Source organism: Cydia fagiglandana, chromosome 15 (genome assembly GCF_963556715.1).
Source record: "Cydia fagiglandana chromosome 15, ilCydFagi1.1, whole genome shotgun sequence".
Taxonomy (NCBI): domain Eukaryota; kingdom Metazoa; phylum Arthropoda; class Insecta; order Lepidoptera; family Tortricidae; genus Cydia; species Cydia fagiglandana.
The window spans coordinates 318,009-343,494 of record NC_085946.1 but is presented as its reverse complement, the minus strand read 5'-3'; the positions used below and the strand labels follow the sequence as shown (position 1 = coordinate 343,494).

Sequence of the window (25,486 nt, the reverse complement as noted above, 5' to 3'; positions counted from 1 at the left end):
GTGTCATCATCATCTCAGCCATAAGACGTCCACTGCTGAACATAGGCCTGCCCCTTGGACCTCCATACGCTTATGTGTGGTGGCTCTTAATGGGGCTTAGATAAAAAAAAACAATATTCTGACGCAATAGAAACCTCCTAAAGTTTGATGTCAGTTAAAAAGCGGAGGGTGTGGGACTGGGAAGAGCCTTTACACTGGTTTACATGAGCATATGTCTCTTCCGTGGTCGGTAAGCAATGACAACAACACCCCTTTTCTCTGTGCAAGCCAGAGTGACAATGGAGTTTATAAATATGACGTTTGGAAAAAAGCGTTTTAGTTCATACGTGGCTGCATGATGGTGAGTCTGTTTTTTTTTTGTTAATAAGTTAATTAGACTAGTTACGTAGGTATAATTAAACTATAATTTTCCTGGTTTGATAAGTATCATATTTCCATCCATACTAATACTTAAATGTAGGTATGTACCTAATATTATAAATGCGATATTGTGTCTTTTCCTACCTAATACCTATATTCGGATTTGGACAAAATTTGGTATGGAGATAGTTTAGGCCCCGAAAAAGAACATAGGGTAGTATTTATTATTGGTTCTCCTAACATAAATAAATAAATAAATAAATTAGAAATAAGGTAAACAATCTTGATGTGTCTTTTAATTGAAAAACACATTTTAAAAATAAGTTACGGCAAATATGTAACAATTATGAATCTAATACGATCATTGATTAATAAATCATTTATTTACATACAATATATATACAGAGGTACAACTAAACGAAATTACTAACTAGCTTAAATCTAAAATAGGCCCCGATAAATACGATCATTTATATTCTTCTGCTTTCATAAGTAATAGTTACTGATTTTTAAAAAGCGTTTTTTCAATTAAAAGACATGTCAAGATCGCTTACCTTCTTTGAAGTTCTTTCTAATGCTAAAAAAAACGAACTATAGGTCTACTTATTTTACACTAGGTAAGAGATCCCTCAAAAGTTACTCCGAGCTCAAAAGGAACAAGTTCGCCTTTGTATTTGTGTCTGTATACAACGTGTCCCAAAATTCAACGATAAGCTGGCACCAGAAGATGGACCAGCTCATAACTACTCGAGGAAAAAAATATCTCAATTTATTATGGAATGACAAAATTAATAATAAATGTATGTAAATAAATTATTAAAAAAAATATAACAAAATTATGGATTTGGAAAATTATTTTGTGTCAATCAAATATTGCATTGTATACTTATTTACTCTACATGGGTATAATAGTACTACTACTAAGATATTGTATAATGGGTACTATGGAAAAACAATTCCTTTTTGAAATAAACTTAAAACAAAATATTTAAATTTCATAGCTGTTTCCCTTAGGTACCCACATATAACTAGGTACCTACTTGGTTTTATTTACGAGTAGGTATGTACAGATAGAGACAGTAAAAGAAAAGTTGATAAGTTTTTACACGGTATTACAAATACTTTAATAGAGTCATTCCTTGGAACGACTTGTTAGTTACGTCATAGAATCTCGTAGAAATGATAACATTTCCTAGAATTATCACTAAGTTTTAGAATTGTACCGGTACGAATCTAGGTATTTTACGATACTATATCATTTATTCTCTCGTTTATTTTTCGTGACAGCGATAATAATGTAGAAAGATATCTAATTTTACCAAGTTTCTCTGATAATTTCCTAACTTTCTTTGCTAACGCCAATTTTTCACGGATAATATCATCTGTAAGGACACAAGCTTTACATAATTCCGCGTCGCTACATGCGCACGGCGTTCTCGGCATCGTGGTTACGCTGTACCACGCAGGATCTGACCACAACTCGTCTGAGGCTTCTTTGTTCTTTACGTAATCCATCACTTCATAACTGGTGTTCGGGAATGGAAGGAGCAACTCGAACTGACAGTCTTCTTCGCAGCGAACGGACGATGTGTCCACTTGTTGCCATTTATCGTCTGATTTCATCATTCGATATTTTATTCCATATACGCATTCGTATTCGCAATCGTTTTTCCATGGTACCACTACGCTACGGGCACTTAAAATCTCGACACGTTTTGCTCGTACAGGCTTCAGTTGTATAATTGCGTTAGTGTTCATTGTAAAAGTTTGATTATTGCAAAGGAATTCGTTGCATGTCATCAGTATGAATGAAACGTTATGGTTCTTATAAAATATTTGACGCTCCATGAGATCTGCGTTGACTTTACACTCGTTAGACTGTTTACCAAAGTGTTCGGTGCAGAGAATTTCTATTCCTCTCTCGCCGCTGTCGTGATCTGTATAAAATAGCGTGTATCGAATATTTAGTTCACTTGAATATTTCCAAAGACATGTGAGAATATTCCAAATAGTTATCTTACACCAGAATTTTAAACCTAAAGGCATATAGTCCGCTGTGACGGAAATCATTTCCTGCAAATCTTCTGCACTTGATGTTACCACTCTACTTCTGCAGAAATAGCTTTTATCTTCATTTGTGTCCGCCTTCGTAGTATACTTCACTGTCGTTCCGTTCACGACCTGGGTTTGTAGCCGTTTGTAGTTGTTAAGTAGAATACGGAGGGGTTTATCGTTACCGCCGCTACAAAATACTTCGTAGTCTGCTCCAAGTGGTACAAAATATTTATGCAAATTATACTCTAGATCTAGTTTATGATAAACTTCCTGTGATTGTACAGACATTGCGGGCCTGATGGAGACGAACACGGTGTCATCACAATCATTATCCGAGCAGCTATATTTGTAAACGCCTATATTCGGCTTTGCTTTATATAATTGTACGGTAGTTGTATTAAGCTCGTTAATTCGTTGAGGTACACCATTTTCTTCTATAGTAAGTGTAGTGTGAGAGGAGCAATACAAAGTGACGTTATCCCCGTATGATTTCAAGAACTTTCCCGATTTGTCTTGGAGTCCATTAATCGATATCTTCGGTCGCTGGTGCCGTGCGCAAGCGCTGCGCTCGCTGGCGGCCCCGAAGCGCGCTCCCAGCATCAGCAATGCTACCACCAGCATTTTGACAGCACTTGAAATATTAGTCTTCATTGCACTAGACATAAAAGCTTCCATTGCACTACAGATATGAGTCTACATTGCATGGGGTCACGACTGGTAATGTAATAAGTAGTATACGACTTTAAACTGTTTTTTTGTTGAGTGTTTCCTGTTGCTATCTTGAGATTCTTGTGGTCAACGATGAACGGTGACTATCCTGTCTAATGCATGTTTTACTAGTACATAAAACAGAGACAAATATATCTTATTGCAAGTACATGCATATTACGTTAGCATATTATTTTTTATTTTAATTAATAATGTTGTTATTACAAGCATCTTTATTATACGAAAAAATTGGTTTTCCTTAACTCGCATTCAGTAATTAATTCGATGTATTCGTGGTACTGGAATACTGTGTCATTTTATAAATACGTATAGGTAGGTACTTAATCATTTATATTATTATCAGACATCGTACATTTTCCAGCATTGTTGGTGCAGCAGAGTGGTGTTAACGGAATTGGTATAGATAATTTATTACGATACAATACGATGTCTGATTATCTAGACACGCGGCAGCGTGTCAAGCCAAGTTCAAGCAAAGGAACTGGCTAGCCAGCGCCGAGTGTAATATTACACGAACCACTTGGTGCCACTTTTGACCCTTCTATAACTCAAAACATCTTTGACGTAAACACATAAAACTACGTGTGTTTAATTATATCCATAAGGATATCTAGAAGCCCAAATTTCATGAAGCTAGCTCAAACGGTTATAAAGGTATGAAGGTCAAAAAGTCGTAAATTTTAAGACTGACTTATGACTTATAGTACCTAAACCTAACCTACTTCCAGATGACCTAGAAGGATGAAATTTGGAACCCAGCTTGGTTATTGTGTGTAACCGTAGGAAAAAATCTAAAAATAAAATAAAGTTAAAAAATAGGGGGGGTCCCCATACAAAAAAACCACTTTTTATTGGGACTGACATATAAGTACCTAAACCTAACCTACTTCCAGATGACCTAGAAGGATGAAATTTGGAATCCAGCTCGGTTGTTGTGTGTAACCATAGGAAAAAATCTAAAAATAAAATAAAGTTTAAAAATAGGGGGGGTCCCCATACAAAAAAACCATTTTTTATTGGGACTGACATATAAGTACCTAAACCTAACCTACTTCCAGATGACCTAGAAGGATGAAATTTGGAATCCAGCTCGGTTATTGTGTGTAAGCGTAGGAAAAAATCTAAAAATAAAAAAATGTTAAAAAATAGGGGGGGTCCCCATACAAAAACATATTTTTTTATTGTAGCGTTGGAACCGTTACAAGCAGATATTTGAAAACACCCCAATATATGTATTATTATATTTGCTATATTAAAATAAAGTTTAGTCAAAAAATAAGTGGTGTCCCCATACAAAAAACTTGTAATACGCTCTAAAAAACCGGCCAACGGTGTGTCGTCGGCGGCGCGCGGCACCACATAATTATACAAAGAACAGAAGTAAAAACCATACAGCGGAAACACAAGAAAAATAAATCTCAATACCTGCCTAGTTTTCTTTACAAAAAGTATTGATATCCCACCAAAAACATAAATGTAAAAAAGGAGAGCCAAGTTCTATACAAAAATTATGCTAGGCTGTGGGGCTCGCCGCAAAAAGAATGGAGATCTAAATGAGTGCCACTGCCAAGTTCTATGCAAAATCCAAATATGTATTTATAGGAACAAAATAACATTATAAACAAGTATTAAACTCTATTTCTTTGCTTTATTGGATACCTATAACAATTGCTGTTATTTAAAAAAATGTGAGATCTTAAAGTAGGTTAGATTTGGCTTGGCCAGGTTTTATCAGAATTACAATATGTATAAAATGATTGATATAATGAAAACTGGCCAAGTAAAATCTAACCTACTTTAAGATCTCACATTTTTTTAAATAACAGCAATTGTTATAGGTATCCAATAAAGCAAAGAAATAGAGTTTAATACTTGTTTATAATGTTATTTTGTTCCTATAAATACATATTTGGATTTTGCATAGAACTTGGCAGTGGCACTCATTTAGATCTCCATTCTTTTTGCGGCGAGCCCCACAGCCTAGCATAATTTTTGTATAGAACTTGGCTCTCCTTTTTTACATTTATGTTTTTGGTGGGATTATATCCTTACTCGATTACCCAAGTTTTTTATATAAGTAGGTAGGTACAACAAGGTATAATCAGATGATAGAGTCGAAAAGTGGTAGACCACTTTCTTGGCTGACTGTACCTACCCTACTGCAACAGTGTAAAAACTGCTGCCCATTTTAAGGAATTGGGAGATTGTTGTTGCTGTTTTAAGGTTTACTTGTCACACAATTTTTTCTGTTTCTAACTATGTTCGATCATCAGTTATTTTTGCCGCCTAACCTAAACCTAATATATTTTTCGGAATAAGTATCAACGAAAAACTTCTACAATTTAATTTAGCAACTGCTTGCTTCTCGTTTAACGTAGCGAACGACCGCCCCGAAACCGCCTTTCCATACAAACATACAAACGTAGTCCCCATTTTCCTCTGTATATTAACATCATATTTCTGCTCCCATTTCTTGACTGATAGAGAATGCTTTAAGGAGTTTAAGGCATTAAGTCCGCCATTTGTAGCATAAATTGTACAATAAAGATTAAATAAATATCCAGAGAGGAAAATGGGGCCTACGTTTGTATGGAGAAGCGGTGGGTCGCTTTCCTCTCACCATGACGGCAATCGTTCCCACGACTCGTGCCGCTCTCCCTCCGATATCACGGCTCATCACTGCGAGCGCCGCCGTTATCATTACTCATCATTTTCGCCGATACGATCGTTTGTGGAAAGTTTCGGTAAAATCATTATGGAGGTGAGGTAACAGGTGACTTGGATTTTAGCGTGATGGTTCAGAATAACTTGTATTTTATGCGGGATGAGTCATTAAAATGGGGCAGGCAGAGAAAAAGTTGTAAACTATAAGATACAATAATGTTTGACTATTTGTCTTAGGAAGAGGCCGATTTTGCAAATACCTAAAGTAAAGAGGGCGTGAATGAGGGAAATGCTTCGGTAAAGGTTGTCTCTTTTTACATTTGAGCGTTTCTTACTCCTACGTATATACATATATAGTGAGTATTATATTCTTTCGTCTCCTAGCTTGTTCTGCCCTTACACCCACGTAAAATAAAAGGTTCCTGAAGCGAGTGAAGCGTGAGTAGCTTTCTCAGGATTTAGCTGAAAAAAAGAAAAAGAATCAGGATGACATGCGACGAAATATTACGTCGTCATTTCCAAACATGATTAGCGTTTTCTATAAACGATTGTCTCTTGGTTAGGCCTCCTGTACATAGACATTGCTATCAATTTGATTCCTTAAAATGTATCAAGGGTCTGCCTAAATCCAGCGTTGTAGTAACTAGCCGGGCCGGAGCTTCCGGCGCTTACTTTCCTATGACATGACATCACGTGATGCTTTCCGTATAAAACGATAAGCCGGTAGCCCCGGCCCGGACACGGCCCGGTCTGACGCGAGTCATCCTTTATGCTGAGGCAAGGTCCTATTTAACAATTATGTTTTTTTTCTCTCTTAGTTATATGCTCTTCTATATTATGTAAACAAGTCACACCACACGTCTTAGAAAAAACTTGAAAACAATTCAAGAATGAATCAACATTTTAAATATTTCTCATTAAATCTGTCGTGACGTTAATAACAAACTTGCATGCCAACAAGACACTTAAGTATGAGCTTTCCTTTAAAAAATTCACAATAAGAGACCTGTTACAATTGCATTGAATTGGTATCTGGTATCTGGCAGGCATACCGATACCGGTTCAAAACCCAGGGAAGAATGCCGAGAGTGGCCCACGATCTGTTCAATTCCGAACCGATAACCTTAAGCATCGTGTTTGTTTCCATTGTTTCATTAAAATAATAATAAATATAATATATTTGTAGTATACATATTATGTATACTAAGCTACTTATTATCACTACACCAAAACAAATTCCCCCGCCGCGTGTCTTTTTGTGTTTGTAAATTCGCGATAAACTCAAAAAGTACTTAACGGATTTTCATGCGATTTCACCTACCTATCAATAGAGTGATTTTTGAGATCTTGAGGAAGGTTTAGGTGGGTCAATTTCTGAACACGATTTTTTTTCTGTCCGTGATGAAAATCGCGGGTTGGCATCAAATAATACTTACCATTTTTTTTTTACATAAAGAAGCCACACTTTCACACCGGGTTCCATATGAATTCACTGATTAATTGGTTTTTAGAGTACACTTAAAAATACCTAAAGGCTCAAATTACTACTCCCGTGCCCTGTCCGGAATCTACTTTTGAGCATAATGAAAAATCCTACGAAAAATTCTACATTAGTATCACTAAATTAGTGTCAAATACTTAAACTAGATGATATTTACTATCACTGAGCACATACACTATTAACTTCATTGTGGTAAATAACTCGTGATCGAAGTTTAAATTTTGTCCGAGCGCGCGAGTAAAATTTCGTCGGCAAAACTCAAAGGGCTCTCACAGCCGACGTCTGTATCTGAACCGCCTCGTGTCCCGCCTCACCTGTACTGGCAGTATTCGGCTGATTCTCAAAGCAAGCGGATGTACGTCAAGCCACGGCGTGTTCGAGCAAATCGCATAAGTATTTCGGAATCCGGGTGGGCGACAATTTTTTTCTAATTTCGATGCCCCTTATAAATTTTATTTCCCACATAGCTTTTCAAAAACAATTGTCATATTTAGGAGCCCTTTATGTATCTTTATGTAAGCGATAACATAACAGTTCGGTTAAACACGATTTAGATTTTTGGCGAGTTTTTTTATTACGAATTCTAATTTCCGTGCCCTAATTCCCATAGAATATTTACCTAAAACAGCCGATTACGTGGCGCGGGAATTAGAAAGTATTACATTTATTGTCAACAAATTTTTAATTGGGGGCACTGTAAGTTAATTGGCAATGTTTACGTCATATTATTATTACATATATATATATTGGCATTGAATATATATTATATGTAATAATAATATGACGTATATCTTTCTATTTTACATTTAAGGAAATCTCAGAGAATGCACAAAAATCTTTGAACGGTTTTTTAGTATAAGTACTATAGTACATACTTACAGGGTGGACCCGAATAATCCGGGCAATTTTAATACGTAAGGTAAGGTGGGGTAAGACGACACTGGGGTAAGACTATCACTTGTATGGAATCCTCGTACTGTTAGTCTTGCGCCACCTTACCTTATTCATTTATCATATTATAATATTATATAAACATAAAACTATTTTTGGAATTATTACATATTATAATACCTGTACCTAAGGTTACATGAAACAAAATGAATCAAATTTACAATGGTTTTATTTTGTAAATTTGACAGCTGACAGCGTAAGCCGTATAAAGTTTAAATATCTGGGAGACCGAGCTTTGCTCGGAAAACATATACCTGCCTAAAAACTCAAAAATGCGCGTTTTCCCAGAGACACCTTTCCTAGATCGATTTTTCATCCCAGAAAACGCCCATATATGTATGATCAAATTTCATCGAAATCGTTAGAGCTGTTTCCGAGATCCCCGAAATATATACAAGAATTGCTCGTTTAATAGATTAGTTGTTATAAATTAGCTTTTCTAATAGGTACAAGAAAAATTAAATATATCCTATTCTTACTATATTATAAATGCGACAGTATCTCTGTCTGTCTGCCTGTTATCTCGTCACGCTTAAGCCGCTGAAACAATATCATCTTGATAATACATATTTGGCATGGAGATAGTTTGAGGCCTGAAGAAGGACAAAGGATCTGGGGGCACGGCAGTGCCGCCGCCAAGTCGAGCAAAACAAAGTGGCACGGCCGTACCATCAAATCTCAATAACATTCTATCTAAATAACATTTAATTTGAGCATGTAGTCTAAGAATTAATACACTTTAAAAACCCTTAGTTTTGTCACTGGCACAATCACTCTCAATCAATATTATTTTAAGGTACTTCTAGCATACCCACAAGTTCCAAATTTGAAACGTAATTAGGTTTTAGCTTTTTAAGCCAATAAAAATCTAATAATAGTGCAATATTAGTCAAGTTCTAAAGATAACTGCATAATTAAGTTTGTAATCCTATAGAAATATATGCGATAACAACGTTACCTTTTAGTTCTTACAATTAGTAGGGAAAGTAAAGGTACACTACGATGGACGATGTGAGTATGTATAAAGATGTATTATGATATGTATATACATAGTATCAGTATGGTATGGGTATGTCAGCCTACAAAAAGAGATGGGATCATGTTAATTCATGTAAAAAGATGCAAATCTCGCAACGCAGTTCTTCTACTCTACTACAAAAAAGTTTTGGGATGTAATGTGAAACCAAGTTGGTTATTTTAGTCAGTGCCAGGACCATTTTGTAAGCAAGTTTTGTTTAGGAAGATTATGATATTTTTGAGAAATTACTTACCAACCTACACTTTGAAGATTTTCCCGCAGGGCAGGGACATCCCGTATACCTATGTGTAAAGTAAGGCGGGGTAAGACTAACTTAGTTTATTTTGATCGGGGCAAGACTAACAGTCTGAGGATTCCACACAAGTGATAGTCTTACCCCGGTGATAGTCTTACCCCACCTTACCTCATATGTGTTCAAACAATTTTTTGGGTTATTAATTTATGAAAGCAGCATATTCGATTTCTTCTGATTAACTTACACAATAACTTCTTCTCACTGTGCCCCTATTTATTTCTTAGTATCATTTCCTATAAGACCATATACCAGATCATACACCTTGTACCTATCTACATGCAGATACATAATGACACTTTTAATGAATAGTTTTGTATGTAAAGGCGGACAAGTTTACGAAACTACTCAAAGTATTGTTTTGAAATATGTACATTTTAATAAGAAAGAGAGATTAGTTGCCATTAAAATAAAGGAAAGGATTAGTCAAATACGTAGTTTTTAGTGTAACATACTTTCGTAGATTTGTCGTTCGAAACTAAAATTAAAGAAGGTAAATATGTCCGATGCCACTTCAGTATGGTTGCAGTATATTATTGTAGATTACAATATCCATAAATAATAGTTTTAAGTACCAAAATAAGTTAAGAAAACAATTCCCGTGCCGTGTTCTAATTTCCGTCCTAGTAAAATCTAATTTCCATGGACACACTAATTTCCGTGCCCTGACCAAAATTTTAAATTTAAATAACTTTTATAGTTTTATGAATATTTTTATCCCATAAGAAAATTAATATTTATTATATTTTTTATCAAATTCTCAGCATATTTTTTTTTGTGTAATGTTGGTATTTCAAAATTCCATGGAAATTAGAAAAAAATGCTCGTTTGGTGAAATTGACCCAGGTATACAATTTGCTTTTAATTTGGTGTATTGTAATCTAAAAAAGCGGTCAATTATTCAAAAACTCCGGCAATGGAAACTACGGCAATGGAACTACGGAAACTACCCTAATGTGGACCCACTTGCTGTGCGTTTATGTAACATCTTCAGAGACTGAACTTTTGAACTAGCAGCGATATTTTGAACTAGCTAAGAAAGTTCAACTCTTGTCAAAAAAAATGGATTTTATTAAGGCATTTTGGGGGGGATTAAGCAGGTTAATATCGTAACGTGTCGGATCGCGTAGCGGGCTCGCGCCGCGCACGCGCTGTGACGCAACCACTTTCACCCAAATCAGTACACCGCACCGCGCGCGCAACTTTTGCCCGGCAATTAGTTGCGGAAGGGGCGTCACTATAACTATCCTTAACAGTAGCTTAACTGAAAAAATGAAGATAAAATATAAAATACCTTATCATCTTCCCTACCTTTCCCAAACATATTATGTTGTTGCATATACCTACCTACTTCATATTAGGTAAATGAAAAGCTTACATAAGTCAATGAAACAAAAAACATTAATTAAAGTAGTATTCAAACCGATGGCAACTTTATTTGCAGTTAATAATATGGACGTTGCTGCTCTCTAGTATATCATGCTACGGCGTCACAGAAACTCAGGAGGAAACCGGCAAGGTCACCACTCTCTACCCCATCTCCAAGAACACCAGCGACCATGCCAACCAAACCGACTCTGTCAAGACAGCCACTTCTCTATCCGGAACATTAAACAATGACGGCAACAAGACAGAGTCCAAGGAAGAGCCAGTGATAGAGAAGCCAAGGAATGACAGCAAGGAGTTCAAGCCAAGTGTCCACTTCCAGGACTTTTTTGATGAAGATGATTTTGGAATTGTTCCGCTGCCGACTAAGCCGACGGTGGACGGGTTTTCGCCACTGAAGAAACCTCCTTCTGCTTTTATCGGGTAAGTTTTAATAATTAGCGATGTAACAGTTAAGCTAATACTGATCCGAAGTGAAAGCTTTAAATAATCAGCACAACTGTTTAATTATTTTAATTCGAGAAATCTTTTAACCGTAGAAGACATGTTTGCTAAAGGTTTTAAAACTCTGTGTTGCTTTAATACTATTAGTGTAGCTTTAGACTGAGGGACTTAGATTCTTACTTTTTGAAATTTGCAGATCACATAAAGACGCCTTCAAATCCATCAAGGCGAAGCCGCCGCTGGAGAGGTTCCCCTACAAGTTCGAGGACGCCATCTTGACGAGGGCCAAGCCAAGATGGCGACCGAACGAGCTGGAGTCCCGGCCCACAGTCCCCGTGCCCGCGCAGGTAACAATACGACCAACTCACGACAACCACATTTGCAGCTCACATAATGACGCCTTCATATCCTTTAATATAAGGTGTGAAAGCAACCATCTTAAAACCGCTACCCAAAGGTTGGGGGAAAAAATCGCGTTATAGTTGTTTCATATCTTGGGGTTATAGGTTGATCTGTTTTAAGAATGTCTCCAAATGTGATGTACTGTCCTATTTATTTTATCCTTCTCTATGGACTCTAGTTATATGGTTATAAAATGTACTGTGCAGGTGCCAGCGGGCGGGCTGTACAAGAAACCTGATGCGTTCAAGGACAAGCCGAGCATCGACGAGGACGAGGAGTTCGGGCTGACGTTCCACGACGACAAGGAAACGCTTGTTAAAAAACGGTGAGCAGAACGGAGTTGCCCGGTCGAAGTAGTTTACAGATGGCGCCAGCACAGGTTAAACCTTTGACAACTGCCAACCCTATTACACTGAGAGAAAAATCATCACCAGGAATTAAAAAATAAAAACTTTTTACAAAAAAAAGAAAACCGACTTCAAAAAGGATGAAAAAAAAAATTATCCTTTTTAAGTCTATGCGTTACCAACTGATATGTTTGAAGTCGGTGCCAAGCCAACTTTTGAAGCATACCATTATTTTAGTGCGATTCGATAAGGATGTACGTTGGATTGCCTTACAATGAACGTACTTTCTGTAGGTACAGTCGACGTTAAAAATATGTTTACACTTCTCGTCTTATTACAAAGGAGTAAGGTGCAAAAGTGTATAATACCTTTCTTTGACGTCGACTGTACCTAAGAACACACCTCAGAACACACGATCACGATCGATCTTCTTGGCACAGTCCGTACCGTATGTTTGTCGGCACGCAAGCGTGGGATTGGAACTGAAGTTATTTCCCGTCCCTTATTCAGAGGACTACATTTCAAAATATAAAACAATTCAAAGAATTTACGTTCTTGCCAAATTTCACCTAAAGCGGTTCAATTGTTTAGCCATAAAAAGGCGACAAAGAGGCAGACAGAATTACTTACACATTTATAATAGTTCTAATGGTACACTTCTAATGGGATTCATAGTCATAAACCTGATTATTTTTGACGGGTATTCTTTACTACTTGGCTTGGCACCGACTTCAAACATATCAGTTGGTAACGCATAGACTTAAAAAGGATAATATTTTATTTCATCCTTTTTGAAGTCGGTTTTCTTTTTTTTGTAAAAAGTTTTTATTTTTCCATTTTTAGTTTTAACGCATTGTTAATAGCGCGACGCGTGAATGAAAAACAACATCATGATTAACACTAAATTCGTGTATTTACTTTAATAAATATGTAATCTGGAATTTTCTCGAGTCCGTCTGGGAAAATAATATTCCTGTCACTACACTAAATCCATCCTCCGCCCCGCCACTGACCCAATCCCTCAACCCCCCGATCACTCAACCTCATAGCGTATCAACCCCTGATCCATGTACCCTTCGGCCCTGAACCAGCCGCCCTTCAACCACCATTACCCGACCCCTTAATCCCCGACCCCTTAACTCCTAACCCTAACCCCCGATCAGTAGCCTTACCAGCTTACCAAGAGTTTGACATTGATTTATTCGCTAGCGCGTGTGTGTAACTTACTTTCTTTGCATCTCGCTCGTACTGGCATATTAGTGCGAGCGAGGTGCATAAAAAGTAAGTTACGAAGACGTTAGCGTCGCTAACTTAGCGAATATGTCAATGTCAAACTCGTGGTAAGGCTACACTTGCACTACGTCAAATTGGCGATGTTCGGAAGCAAATGCTCGAGTTACTTTAGAAAACACCGAAATCACTTTACACGTGCCTTTAAAAACTGAGGAGTTCCCTCAATTCCTCATGGATTCCATCATCAGACCAGAACCAAAAATAATACGGAAACACCTTGGAGGCAACTCCTTCCAAACAAAAAAAGAATTACTCAAATCGGATCACAGGTGCCGGAGTAATCGCTGAACATACTACATTTAATAAATCATCATCATTATCATCAAAACAATCATCATCATCAGGTCTACTTCATCAAAGTGGTGGTTTTCGGGAGAAAATGCTCGAGTTGCTTAAGAAAATACCCAAATCACCATGCATGTGCCTTTAAAAATTGAGGAGTTCCCTCAATTCCTCATGGATCCCATCATCAGAACAGAACCAAATTAAAATGGGACCAACTCGGAGGTAGCTCCTTTCAAACAAAAAAAGAATTACTCAAATCGGACTACGGATGTCGGAGTAATCGGTGAACGTACATAGAAAAAAAAAATAGCCACAACCGAATACAGAACCTCCTCCTTCTATGAAATGGAAGTCGGTTAAAAAACAGTTCTGTACTGGGGGAAAAAATTAAGTTTTAGTAATAATTATGGACGTTTCACTATTTCTGTAAAGTTTATTTATTTCTACAAACAGCTCAGTAATCCCAAATATAATTTTAACAAACTGTTAATAGAAATTGCAAGAACTAATAGAAATTGCAAAAGTCAATTTGTTCCTATTAGTTAACTCTCCTTGTCCCCGGATTAAGTTTATTTTTGTAATTCTAAGTGTGTTTTTGTTGTACTTTTCTTTCAGTGTAGAGATACCTGTTACTCAATTGGGAATATTTAGGTATGAGCCGCCATACAGTTCAAACATCGCGAATATTTCTACACGGAAATAAATCAGAAAGTACTAAAAATCAAAAGTTTTCATATTGAAAATTGAAACTGCCTTTGCTTTTGTGAAATTTTCCAACTTTTTAAAATCTTTCCTTAATTTGCAGTTATTGGGAAGGAGAATGAGTAGGGTATATTAATTAGTCTTTACCTAAATGTATCAACCAGTCGACCACAAAGTTACGTTAGCCTTGTATACAAAAGTTACGATTGTCTATGTATAACTAATGTCATTTAATTTAAAATGTAATATTAAATACAACAATTCAATTAATGTTAGCAATTTCTAAGAAACGTAAGTTCTTTGAATCACTTTCTCTTTCATTAAGTTAAAACAGGCCCTCCTTTTTCCAACGAGATGTTATGAATCACTGTTCCGGTATGCCGCATGCCGGGAGACAGCATTTTACCGCGGATTTGTCTGAGTCCCTTCATTTCCAATCAGTTAAGTACTTCACTGGTTACTTATATATGCTTTGTGCCGGACAAGGCACCTCTGAAGAGACAAGCATTATGAGTACGTAGGCCTCGTGTATGATATAGTTATTCTGTTTTCCGATACTTATGTCAGAGAGGGCTCCAAATAGTCTGTCGTAGTCCTGAAGAGACAGGTATTATGCCACACCCATCTCAGAGGCCCTTTTTACAATCAGTATAAAATAGTGATTACATATTATATTCCGGTACTGTCGGACACGGCACCAGCCAGTCTACCGTAGCGTCCGAAAGTTGTGTCCGAGTTAGAGGCCCTTTTCTATTCAGTGTGTAGTTGCCAAACGGTCTGTCGTATTCCGGAAAACAGCTGCATGCCACAGGCGTCTAAATAATCTAAAAATGCTATAATGTAGAAGAAAGGTCGGAGATAGTCAAGGCAAGTCATGACTGTCAAGAGATTTCGTAGTTGCGTCATTAAAATCTATTTAAGTGTTTTAGTTTCTATAGCATACAAAATAGCGATATATACCTATTATACAGGGTGGAAAGGCACGACGATCCTTTCCGCAAACGGCGGATTGTTTAGCCTAAGCTCTACATTTTCTTCATAGAAACTATGTTAATATGGGCAACCGTTTCTAAATTATGGCCTTTTAAACATCCATGCAAAAAACTACTTTGTTCTAACCCTAACAGGTGACAAGGCAATGAACTCACTAGTAAACAATCTGTATACGACAGGAAATTGTACTAATTTGTTGCCATCCAACTATTCTTAGGTCTGCTTACAACACGGTAAGAATCGTTGCAGGATTTTCGCTTTCTTAGTGGTTCCACTTGTTCAATACTTGAATGAAGTAGTTATGTTATTCCTTAATATTATAATATTAATAATACTAACCACAACATTGTTTACAACGACAGTTTAAATTGTGACATTGACAACCACTTAAAAGTACGTAATCGTCTTATAAATATCTCTGGTTTCCTTGACTGATAAAAAGGTTTTAGTTTCTCAACACGTTTCACAAAATTATTTTCGAATAATTCGAAACTATCTAAAATAATAAAAAAATACAAGTAGGTTGTGTTTGATAGACCAAATGAATTTGCAAAAATTAAATATCTACTAAGAATCTCGGAGTAATTACTCCGAGACTAAGAATACATCAAGAATAAATAGGTACTTCTTAAATACCTAACTAACAAACCTTCTTGCGTGGTAGGAAATAGACAAGACGTCTGATGTTTGAAATTAAATTGTCATTGAACTTTACTTATCTAATGTCATATTCTTCAAATAAAAATACCGTTGTTAGATGCTCGTGGTTATTTAAATTTGTGGGACTGTGTAAAAGATATGGTGTACCAAACGGAATGTGAAACTGCGGACGAAATGAGACATTAAAGGCTTATTGCTGCTTTTGACAATCTGCGGAGGAAAAATGAGGAACATTATCAAATATCTACTACAAAACTCTTCTCTTTCTTCTTCAATGAAATGACATGTGGGCAATGTGCGCGGGCTCGGGTGCGGGCTGCGGCGTAAGTACATTTTAAGACACGGAGGTACATTTGAAAACCGTATGTGAAGAGAAGATAGTGTTAAATATTGGCAAAAAGTAATTATTAAGGAAGTAATAAAATTGTTTGTAATATTTTTGCATTCATTTGATTTATTTGTCATTTATGCTTCATTCATACATCATTGCGATTCTGTCACCGATCGGAAAAAAGCGTAAAGTCCCGAGCTTTCCCGACGGAGATCCTTAACCTAGCCGTCATGGGCACATGCTATAGGGTTATCACCACAGTTAAAAAGTAGAAAATTTGGTATTTTTATTTTTTACTCAATTAACGATTCTTACCATTACCAATCTGCTCTGTATCACTTAAACGACCTAATACTTTCGGGAAGGATCGTCGTGCCTTTCCACCCTGTATATGGAAATATTCTTACAATGTGATTTTAAATGTTTTCGTTGCTTTTAGTACACCTATATATACCATCCTAAACGTGTAAAAAAATGCTGCTGAGCTTTCCCATCCTGAAAGTGTAAAAGTGCTGCTAAACTTTTCAAAATCTACATTTATTCTAATAATCCCTTTCCATTACAACAAATTCGTCGGATTGCAATACACTACGAAACCTAATAGCCAGATACTCCTAGTTACATACATATATAGATAGAGCGGAATCGAATATCATTTTAAATAGCAAAAGGCTAAAGAAAGTAGATTAATCATTAATGCGACTCAATCCCCGCTTGTACTCATAGGTAGGTACTTAAAATAATTCATTAAGTTTCATTCATTGCCTAATAGACGGATGTAATAAATGCCGATGAATAATGTAATAAGCCTACCGACATGTTGGACAAGTAGCCATTTTAGGCGCGCATAAAATAACCGTGACCTATGTACTAATAGTAACTAACGGATCTTAGGTGGACCTTATGTATTTGTAATAAGGTTTATTGTCGGTTAACAATGTGGACGATGGTATGCATAATATGCGTTATCTAACCACTTGACTCGCCGATTGAATGATGGACAAGGAATTTGTCTTCTAAATATGGCGGTTAAAGTATGCAACCTTTTGTATCAAGTGATTTATTTGTTGTTATTTTTGTTACCATGTATGCTTATGGCAACTAGATAATGTCTAGATTTTAAACGTGTAACTAGGTGTGTAAAGCTTTATTCGATGCATATTTATTACATTTTGACTTCGCAGTACATGGCAGAACATGACTTGCGACAACATTATTATTAAAGCTCAACTAAAAACCTATATCTTGTTGACTGAAAGCAAAAAACGGTAACAATGATACGTTGAGAATACAAATAGGTGATACTATAACTGATGATCAGGAAAAGATAGCTAACATTCTAAATAATTTCTTTGTAAACGTGGGAAAAACTGAAATTAGTAAAGAAAACATAGATTTTAAGTCATTTTTGAAAAAAGTAACCCAGAGTAAAAACATCGGTTCTATTTTTGTACACCCAATTACTGAACCTGAAGTAATACGTGTAACAAAAAATCTTAAAAACAGCAACGCTAGAGGCCATGACGATTTAAACACTGCAATGATCAAGAGTAACATAGATCTTTTATGTATTCCTCTCTGCATTGTCTTTAACGAAAGTATATCACAAGGTATCTTCCCATCTCAGCTTAAAAGAGCAAAAGTAATTGCAATTTATAAAAAGGGATGTAAGTCTGATGTTAATAATTTTCGCCCTATATCCATACTTTCGGTATTATCTAAGATTTTTGAGAAGTGTTTGTCTGTCAGGTTGGAAACACACTTTAATAGAAACGGTTTATTCTCCAACTGTCAATATGGTTTTAGAACTAATAAGAATACTTCAACTGCGGTTATTAATTTAGTCACAGAAGTAATGCTGGCACTCAATGACGGATACTATTGTGGAGGGGTTTTCTGCGATCTCACCAAGGCATTTGATTGTGTTGATCACGGAATACTCCTCACAAAACTTGAATCATACGGTGTACGTGGTATGGCTTGGAAACTGATAAATTCATACCTCACTAAACGTTCACAGTATGTAGAGATCAGAAAAACCCAGAGTATATTTCAATCGGATGAAACTATCATAAAATACGGCGTTCCACAAGGATCTGTATTGGGCCCTCTACTTTTTATTATATTCATAAATGATTTACCACACTGTATTACCACTGGAACACCGTATCTTTATGCTGACGATACCAGCATCATTATTAAAGCTCGCACTGAATATGAATTAAATATGAAAATGCAAAAATGCTGGTCAGATTTGTGTAAGTGGTTCTCGGCTAACTGTTTAAAAATGAACTATGATAAAAGTTTTTACATGATATTTCGTCGTGGGTTTAATAGCGCAGATCCTATTTGTAACATCCCTATTACAAAATCAGACTGCATTACATTTCTAGGTGTTGAATTAGACCCATTTTTAAGATGGCACAAACAAACTGAAAAAGTCTCCAACAGGCTGGCCAGTGCTTGTTATGCTCTAAAGAGCTTAAAATCCAGTTTTGCAGACAGTAATACTCTAAAAATGGTTTATTATGCATATTTCGAGAGCATTATGAGGTACTGCATAGAAGTATGGGGCAATGGCATAAACATACAAGATGTGCTCATAAAACAGAAAAAGGCTCTAAGGTTTCTTGTAGGGTGTTCAGATGTACCTGACACGCATAGATATATATTTATACAGCATAAAATTTTAACAGCTATTTCTCTTTACCTTTACTCCATATGCCTATATGTTTTTAAAAATAAAGACCAATTCAAAACAGCCAGACAGAATGTTCGCAGTAATTTTAGAAATAGAGATGACATGTTAGTAATTAAAAGTAATTTTCGATATTTTGACAAGAGTTTAAACAACACCGCAGTAAGGGTGTATAATAAATTAGATAGGGAAATAAAGGAATGCCAGGATTTTAAAACATTTGAAAGAAAACTGAAACAATATTTTATTAGTAAGCCCTATTATTCCATTAAAGAATACTTTGCTAGAGCTTTAGATTAAATTAATATTTGTTTTTATATTTTTACTCTGATTATGTATTCTCTTTTTGTACTTCTTCTGTTTTAACTTATTTTCTTAATTTTATTGGTAAACTAATTAACTGACATTTAATATATATATAATTTATTTCTTAGTATGATTTTAATTGTAATGGATTTTTATTCTTTTGATTTTTGTAATTAATTTTAATTTTGACATTACCGGTGATGTAATGTTAATATAATTGTATTTGCATGCATTGTACCTACCATGTTTTATCTGCAAATAAATAAATGATTGATTGATTGATTGATTGACTTCTTCTTGATGTTCTCCAACATTGTCGATTACTTTTTATGACCTGATTATGTTTTACGAAGATTCGATAAAAATTCCTGAGCGCCTAACTGTGAGCATCTAAAATCTAAAATCTTTATCTGCCCCTCTATCGCTCGAACTGGAAGTTGCCTATAAAGATTTTCGTTTTTCCGATGGTGGAAGCTTTCCGATTTCAAGAAAATTCAGTGCTGACCAATTTGTGTAAAATCTTGTCTTATTTTTCAGTGGGAATCCATGGAAGAGTCTGCTGCATCTCCTGACGGCGTTCATCCCCGTGGGGCTCATCATCTCCGCCCTCACTCCCAACGTCGTCACCATACACAGCACCGGCCCCGGCGGGCCGGGACTCGGACCGGGACTCGGACCGGGGCACGGGCCGGGGCACGGGCCGGGAATGGGGCCGGTAATCAGGCCAATGGGTCCGGGAGTTTCTGGCATTGAACCGTAAGTCTTATAGAGCAGAGTTGATTATACTTATTCCAAAGCCATCAATGGGCCGGGCACCTCCGGCTTTCATGGATCGTAAGTACCTACCTAGTACCTATACAATTTATCATCTACCTAATGCCATTATGAAAATTAAAACTAGGACCGAAAATTGAGCCGAGGTCGGACCGGTCCGGAAATCAGGGCAATAGGCGCAAAAACCTGAACAATGACAATTATCGACTTAGTATAGTAGTTATAAAGGTAGAGTTGATCATTTATCTCTCAAAAGGCCTATTATCGGGTTTGGAATCGGACCACAGTGACAGATATGTGACAGATTCACAGAGCAAGTCTGCGCACCCGTTCGTCAATCTGTAGATACATCTCCGAACTCAAATGCCATCAGCGGTACCCAGGTACGTGTAAAATTTCTCCAACCATGGCGGTGAGAAATGCCAATGACGGTTGAGGCGACGGTAAAAAGCTAAAGTGGGCGTCATGTCATTACCAATCCTCTTTAATCAATTTCATTACCTTATCTTTATATGTCATTTAGTACTTACCATCAATGAGTCATCATAATTGACAATGTATTCTTTTCTCACACAACTCGAACCCCGATCTTCCTTACAAACTTTACGTAACGCTCGTGACCAAAACGTGACGCATAATGACACCGGCGGCATGACACAAACGCAAACGCAACCATACCATCGCGTGCGCATCTACATCCGCGTCCACTCTCCACGTCCGACCGTCGTAACCGACAACCTTCTACATACACAAACCGTCCTTTTTATCGATCCGATTTTTCACAGTCGGGGAATAAAAGTCGTATAAGACAACATTTTACGTAAACAGTTCGTACTTCTGCGAGTAATTTTGAATGTCCGTTCACTCGCGATCGCGATACGATTCTTTAATCGTTAATCCTCACGCCACCGCACCGGTTAAGAGCATTTTCACATTGTCTGATCCGATATCAGAATATAAAAGCGACAATACAATAATAAAATGACTTTACGCCATATCATATAGGGCCCATTTTGTAGCAGCTGTTTAGCGCGGGGTCATCCAACATCCGATATCGGATCGGAAAATGTGAAAACGCTTTAAGTCCGACGAAAAAGTGGATCGGATATCAATCAGTATTGCAAAAAATACGAAATACTTAGTTAACTAATACGCACTTTTTTGGTTATAAAACGAAACAGTTCATGTATTAATTATACTTTTAATCAGTAATCAGCTTGCCGTGTCTATCAGTCCGTCGCCGTTTAACAGAGATTTTTTATATAGAAAGTTATATTTGAAATAATTACATTATTGCATTAGTTACGCTTACTACATAATGAAGGTAAAAAAATGCAATATTTTTAGTTGAAGAACAAGTCGATTACACGATTGAAGAACAGTAGGTACCTAAATATTTTTCTTTTATTTCAAGATGTTCGGCGTTGAGTTGTGCTATAACGCCTACAACTAACTCACGTTTTCATGGACTGACTAATTGACTAACTAACTAGTTCCTTGAAAACTTTCATGAATAAACAATCAGATAACATGAAGGATTTGTACAAAGCAGACAAATCAAAGTACCTATTCGCAATGTATTTTATTGTCACTGAAATGATACCACAAATATTTTACCGACATGTGAAAGAGCCCTTGAGGCCTACTCGCAGAACATATTTATGTTAGAATTTTGAGAAGAGAGTTTAAAACAATACTTATTGTACATTATAGTGTACGAGTAAAAACACCAGAGCACCACTAATATCTATATTTATTAGGGAATCACAAATATGAGAGTTTAGGTCTTAGATTAATATGCGACGCAGTTCACGCGCAAAACCAATCTACAAGATGGACGAAACCACTAGTCCTGAGTCATTCCCGGTTATGGTAGTGATGTGAAGCAGCGGTAAATGTCGCTTAATAGGTATCAATAATAGTAGTATTATAGTGAAATATCTTGAAGGCATAGCCCACGGAGGATATCCTGTTTGAGCGGCGCGGCGCACGCGTACATTGCACAACAAGAAAGCCGGACGCAGGACTTATATCCACGTGTACTCTCACAGTTAGCCCGCCTGATAAGCGGTAACTGTAGTCTATGGACGCTTGCGTATCTAAGTGTCATATAATTATAATGTCAGCTATTTTCTGAGTATCGAATGCCAGATACTTAGGTTCCAGAACAACGATAAAGCCAGATGCTGCATGGACTTATATCTACGATCTATACGGCTGTACTCTCATTGCCAGCCCACTTGGTAAGCAGTGACTATAGTCTATGGACGCTTCAATCTGTATGTCACACACTACCTATTTAAATTTTCAACGATATTCCTAAGTATGAGGCGAGTTCGAAACAGCCTAAATGAAACCAACCAACGGAAGGAACCATTCCGAAGTTAAAAATCTCATTGCATGGTCTTGTTGACTCGGCCTATTTTCATAAAGCTGAACTGATGATGCAGTCCGATGGTAGCAAACATAACTCGATGGAAAAACACAAACACATCGAGTTTAAGCTCTTTACAGAGGTCTCGACTTGATATGTAGACGTTCAAATAAGGAGATATGCCAGCAATGAGCAATAAAAGTGTGTGGCGCAATTATTTTGATAGTATCTTGTCACTTGTTGCAGCCTGCCTCCACGCCTGTTCCGCCGCTCGGACGAGGTCCTGGACCCCCTCCCCCCACCCCCACCAGCAACCATCCCCCCACCAGCCATCAGCGAGCCGTGTCGAAGACGCCTGCTCTGTGAGCTGCACTCGGAAAAGAACTACCACACCCAACAGAGGTAGGTAAATATTTACATTGAAAATGTTTTTTCGATCGCATCAGTAAGTATAGCCCTCCAATTTCAGCCAGAGTGAGATATCGCCCTGGTCTCGTGGATGGTCCAGGCCTCAAAAGATTCGTATTAACAAGGGCTATAATACGGTGAAAAAATATTTTGAAAAAGTCAAAAACTCTTTTCGGAAATCTCAAAAATGTAGAAATTTATGCATTTTTTTGGTGTCTTGTCGCACTAAATTTCAATACCTACACTTTTATTGCTTCACTTGTAAAAATTCTTAAAACTGACATTGGGATAAGTATCGCCTTGGTCGGGTAGCCTAGAGGCCCATCAGGGTGTTACGCGTAAGCCGGAGACGCCGATTCGAATCCGGCCTCCGTCCGCCACTCTAGTATTTATGTATGACATCTATTTCGGTTGACTTTAATTTTTCATTATTGTCAAATTCATCACCTACGAACATTAATCACCAATTAACCAACCATGCACCAACCTTCCAAAAAGCCTCTCGTGAAAATCAAAAATCGAAATTTCATTATCTGCTTTCTTATCGCTCTTGCAAATTCGATCGATAAAGAGGTAGATATGTAAAGTCACGCTCCGTGATTGTTATACCGTCTAAGGTTCTAGCTAAATTGCACATTCCAAAACTTCTACACGCTCTATTTTATTTGTATTACAATTTTTAGCAACAAAAACTAAGACCAGTCATAGATCATGTGGTAGGTAAATGTTAAAGCATTTGGTTTTATAACTATCAAACAAACATATAACACCCCTCTCTTTGCGTCGGGAGTTAAAAATGAGAGCGTAATAATAACTTAGCGGTTTTTGGGCGGAGGGTTCTCACGAATTCTCACGACTCGGTGAAATTTCGATTCTTCGCGGTAGACCCCCAGGCTTTATTATTTAAAGTACCTGTCAGTCTATAAATGATTCATTTGCAGTGTTGGTCGGCGCGGGCGCGCGCGCGCGTGCCACAAGCTGCCCTGCGACGACGCGGATGCGCTTGCGCGCACCCTGCACTGGCTGCTACACAGACCTCTGGACAGACCGGACCCCAACAGATTTAATTAACTTCAGTTTTTCATTTTCAAAATAAATGTTTCCTTTGTTTCCTGTGATATTTTCTTGAATAATCCGTGAATTTTTCCAATTTTTTGGAAAGTTTTACAATTTGCACATAAATTATACATTAAATTTATAATTTACATTAAAATGGACTTGATGGCATGTTTTCATAGTAACTTGTCGTTTATGGTCAAAGTGTACCTAGTATTCAAAAATATGTTTAAGGTGGCACTGCAAAGTTTGCGCAGAGTTAGCTTCAGCGAACTCTATCTGTTTAGTTTGACTTTTTGAAATGAAGACGACGACTGCGATAATATTTCGTTCAATGTAAGTAAATAAATTGTTTTTGTTAACATTATGCACATTAATTTACTACAGTCTACTGGCGATGTTCATAAACGCGCCACATGTCTCAATTAGGTAGTCTATTAATCGTCTGTCATTTTGACTCATGCTTTTGTAAGAAACCAAGAATACATAAGTGAACTAATTAAGGCCAATAAATAGTCACGTGAGTTTTTATAGCATGTGTCAATCCGATATTGTTTTTGTTCGTTTGGTGTTTCTCGATGTACGATTGTCATCTTGACTAGGCCCCCAGAACATGTAACGGAACAGTTACGAACAAAAACAGCACCAACAACCATTGCCCAATTGTAATTGATCAATATTTTTAAAAAGCCGGTATGGTTACACTGGTCACGGGTCACGGGTAGGTAATCGCGTTGAATTTATGAATTTAAAATTTCCATCATATTTACTTTCAAGAAAGCTGAGCGGCTACCGCGAAAACCGAAATTCGCAAATTGCGGGGATCTTTCTCTTTTACTCCAATGAAGGCGTAATTAGAGTGACAGAGAAAAATCCCTGCAATTGACGATTTTCGGTATTGGCGGTAGCCCTACTGAACTTCTGGGTGGTAAATAAAAGTGTTTCGAAAGCTCATTCAACATTCCACACCCGACAGTAACAGCACGGATTAACATCGCAGGCGCAGATCCAATCGGCGACTGAAAGGGTAAGTAAATAAGAATTCTTTATTGCACCGCAAAAGGAAACAAAATTACAGTGCAAATTAAAGTGGTGCAAGCGGTCTTATCGCTAGAAGCGATTTCTTTGTCACAGAATTATTAGGGTAGCAAATTTTGAAACGGGTTGCTATATGCTTTATGATTTAACTTGACAATTGCGAACGATCCAACAGAATGGGAGATAATAAGAAATCGTCACAAATGTTATGACGACTTCTCTACAAACACCTTGAATGGTTTTGTTTGGCACATTCCCCGGAGGACTATAGTTATTCTAGTTTGTTGCCAGGACAGGGTGACAATCTTGCCCAGAGCCGTGTTTCCGAACATGTGAGTGAAATACCCCTGGTATCGATTGCAAACGTTCCCAAGCCTCATTACGGCGGCACCCCACCA

The 25,486-nt window shown here is 37.1% G+C and overlaps 1 protein-coding gene across 1 annotated transcript; it reads left to right on the top strand.

Moving 5' to 3' along the window:
• Positions 1–253: 253 nt before the first annotated feature.
• On the top strand, positions 254–24,070 carry LOC134671158 (uncharacterized). Its single transcript, XM_063528927.1, has 7 exons — positions 254–340; positions 11,036–11,400; positions 11,618–11,768; positions 12,030–12,148; positions 19,976–20,194; positions 22,833–22,988; positions 23,936–24,070. The coding sequence occupies exons 1-7, from the start codon at positions 335–337 to the stop codon at positions 24,063–24,065; spliced, it is 1,146 nt and encodes a 381-aa protein (XP_063384997.1). The 5' UTR covers positions 254–334; the 3' UTR covers positions 24,066–24,070.
• The last annotated feature ends 1,416 nt before the right edge of the window (positions 24,071–25,486 follow it).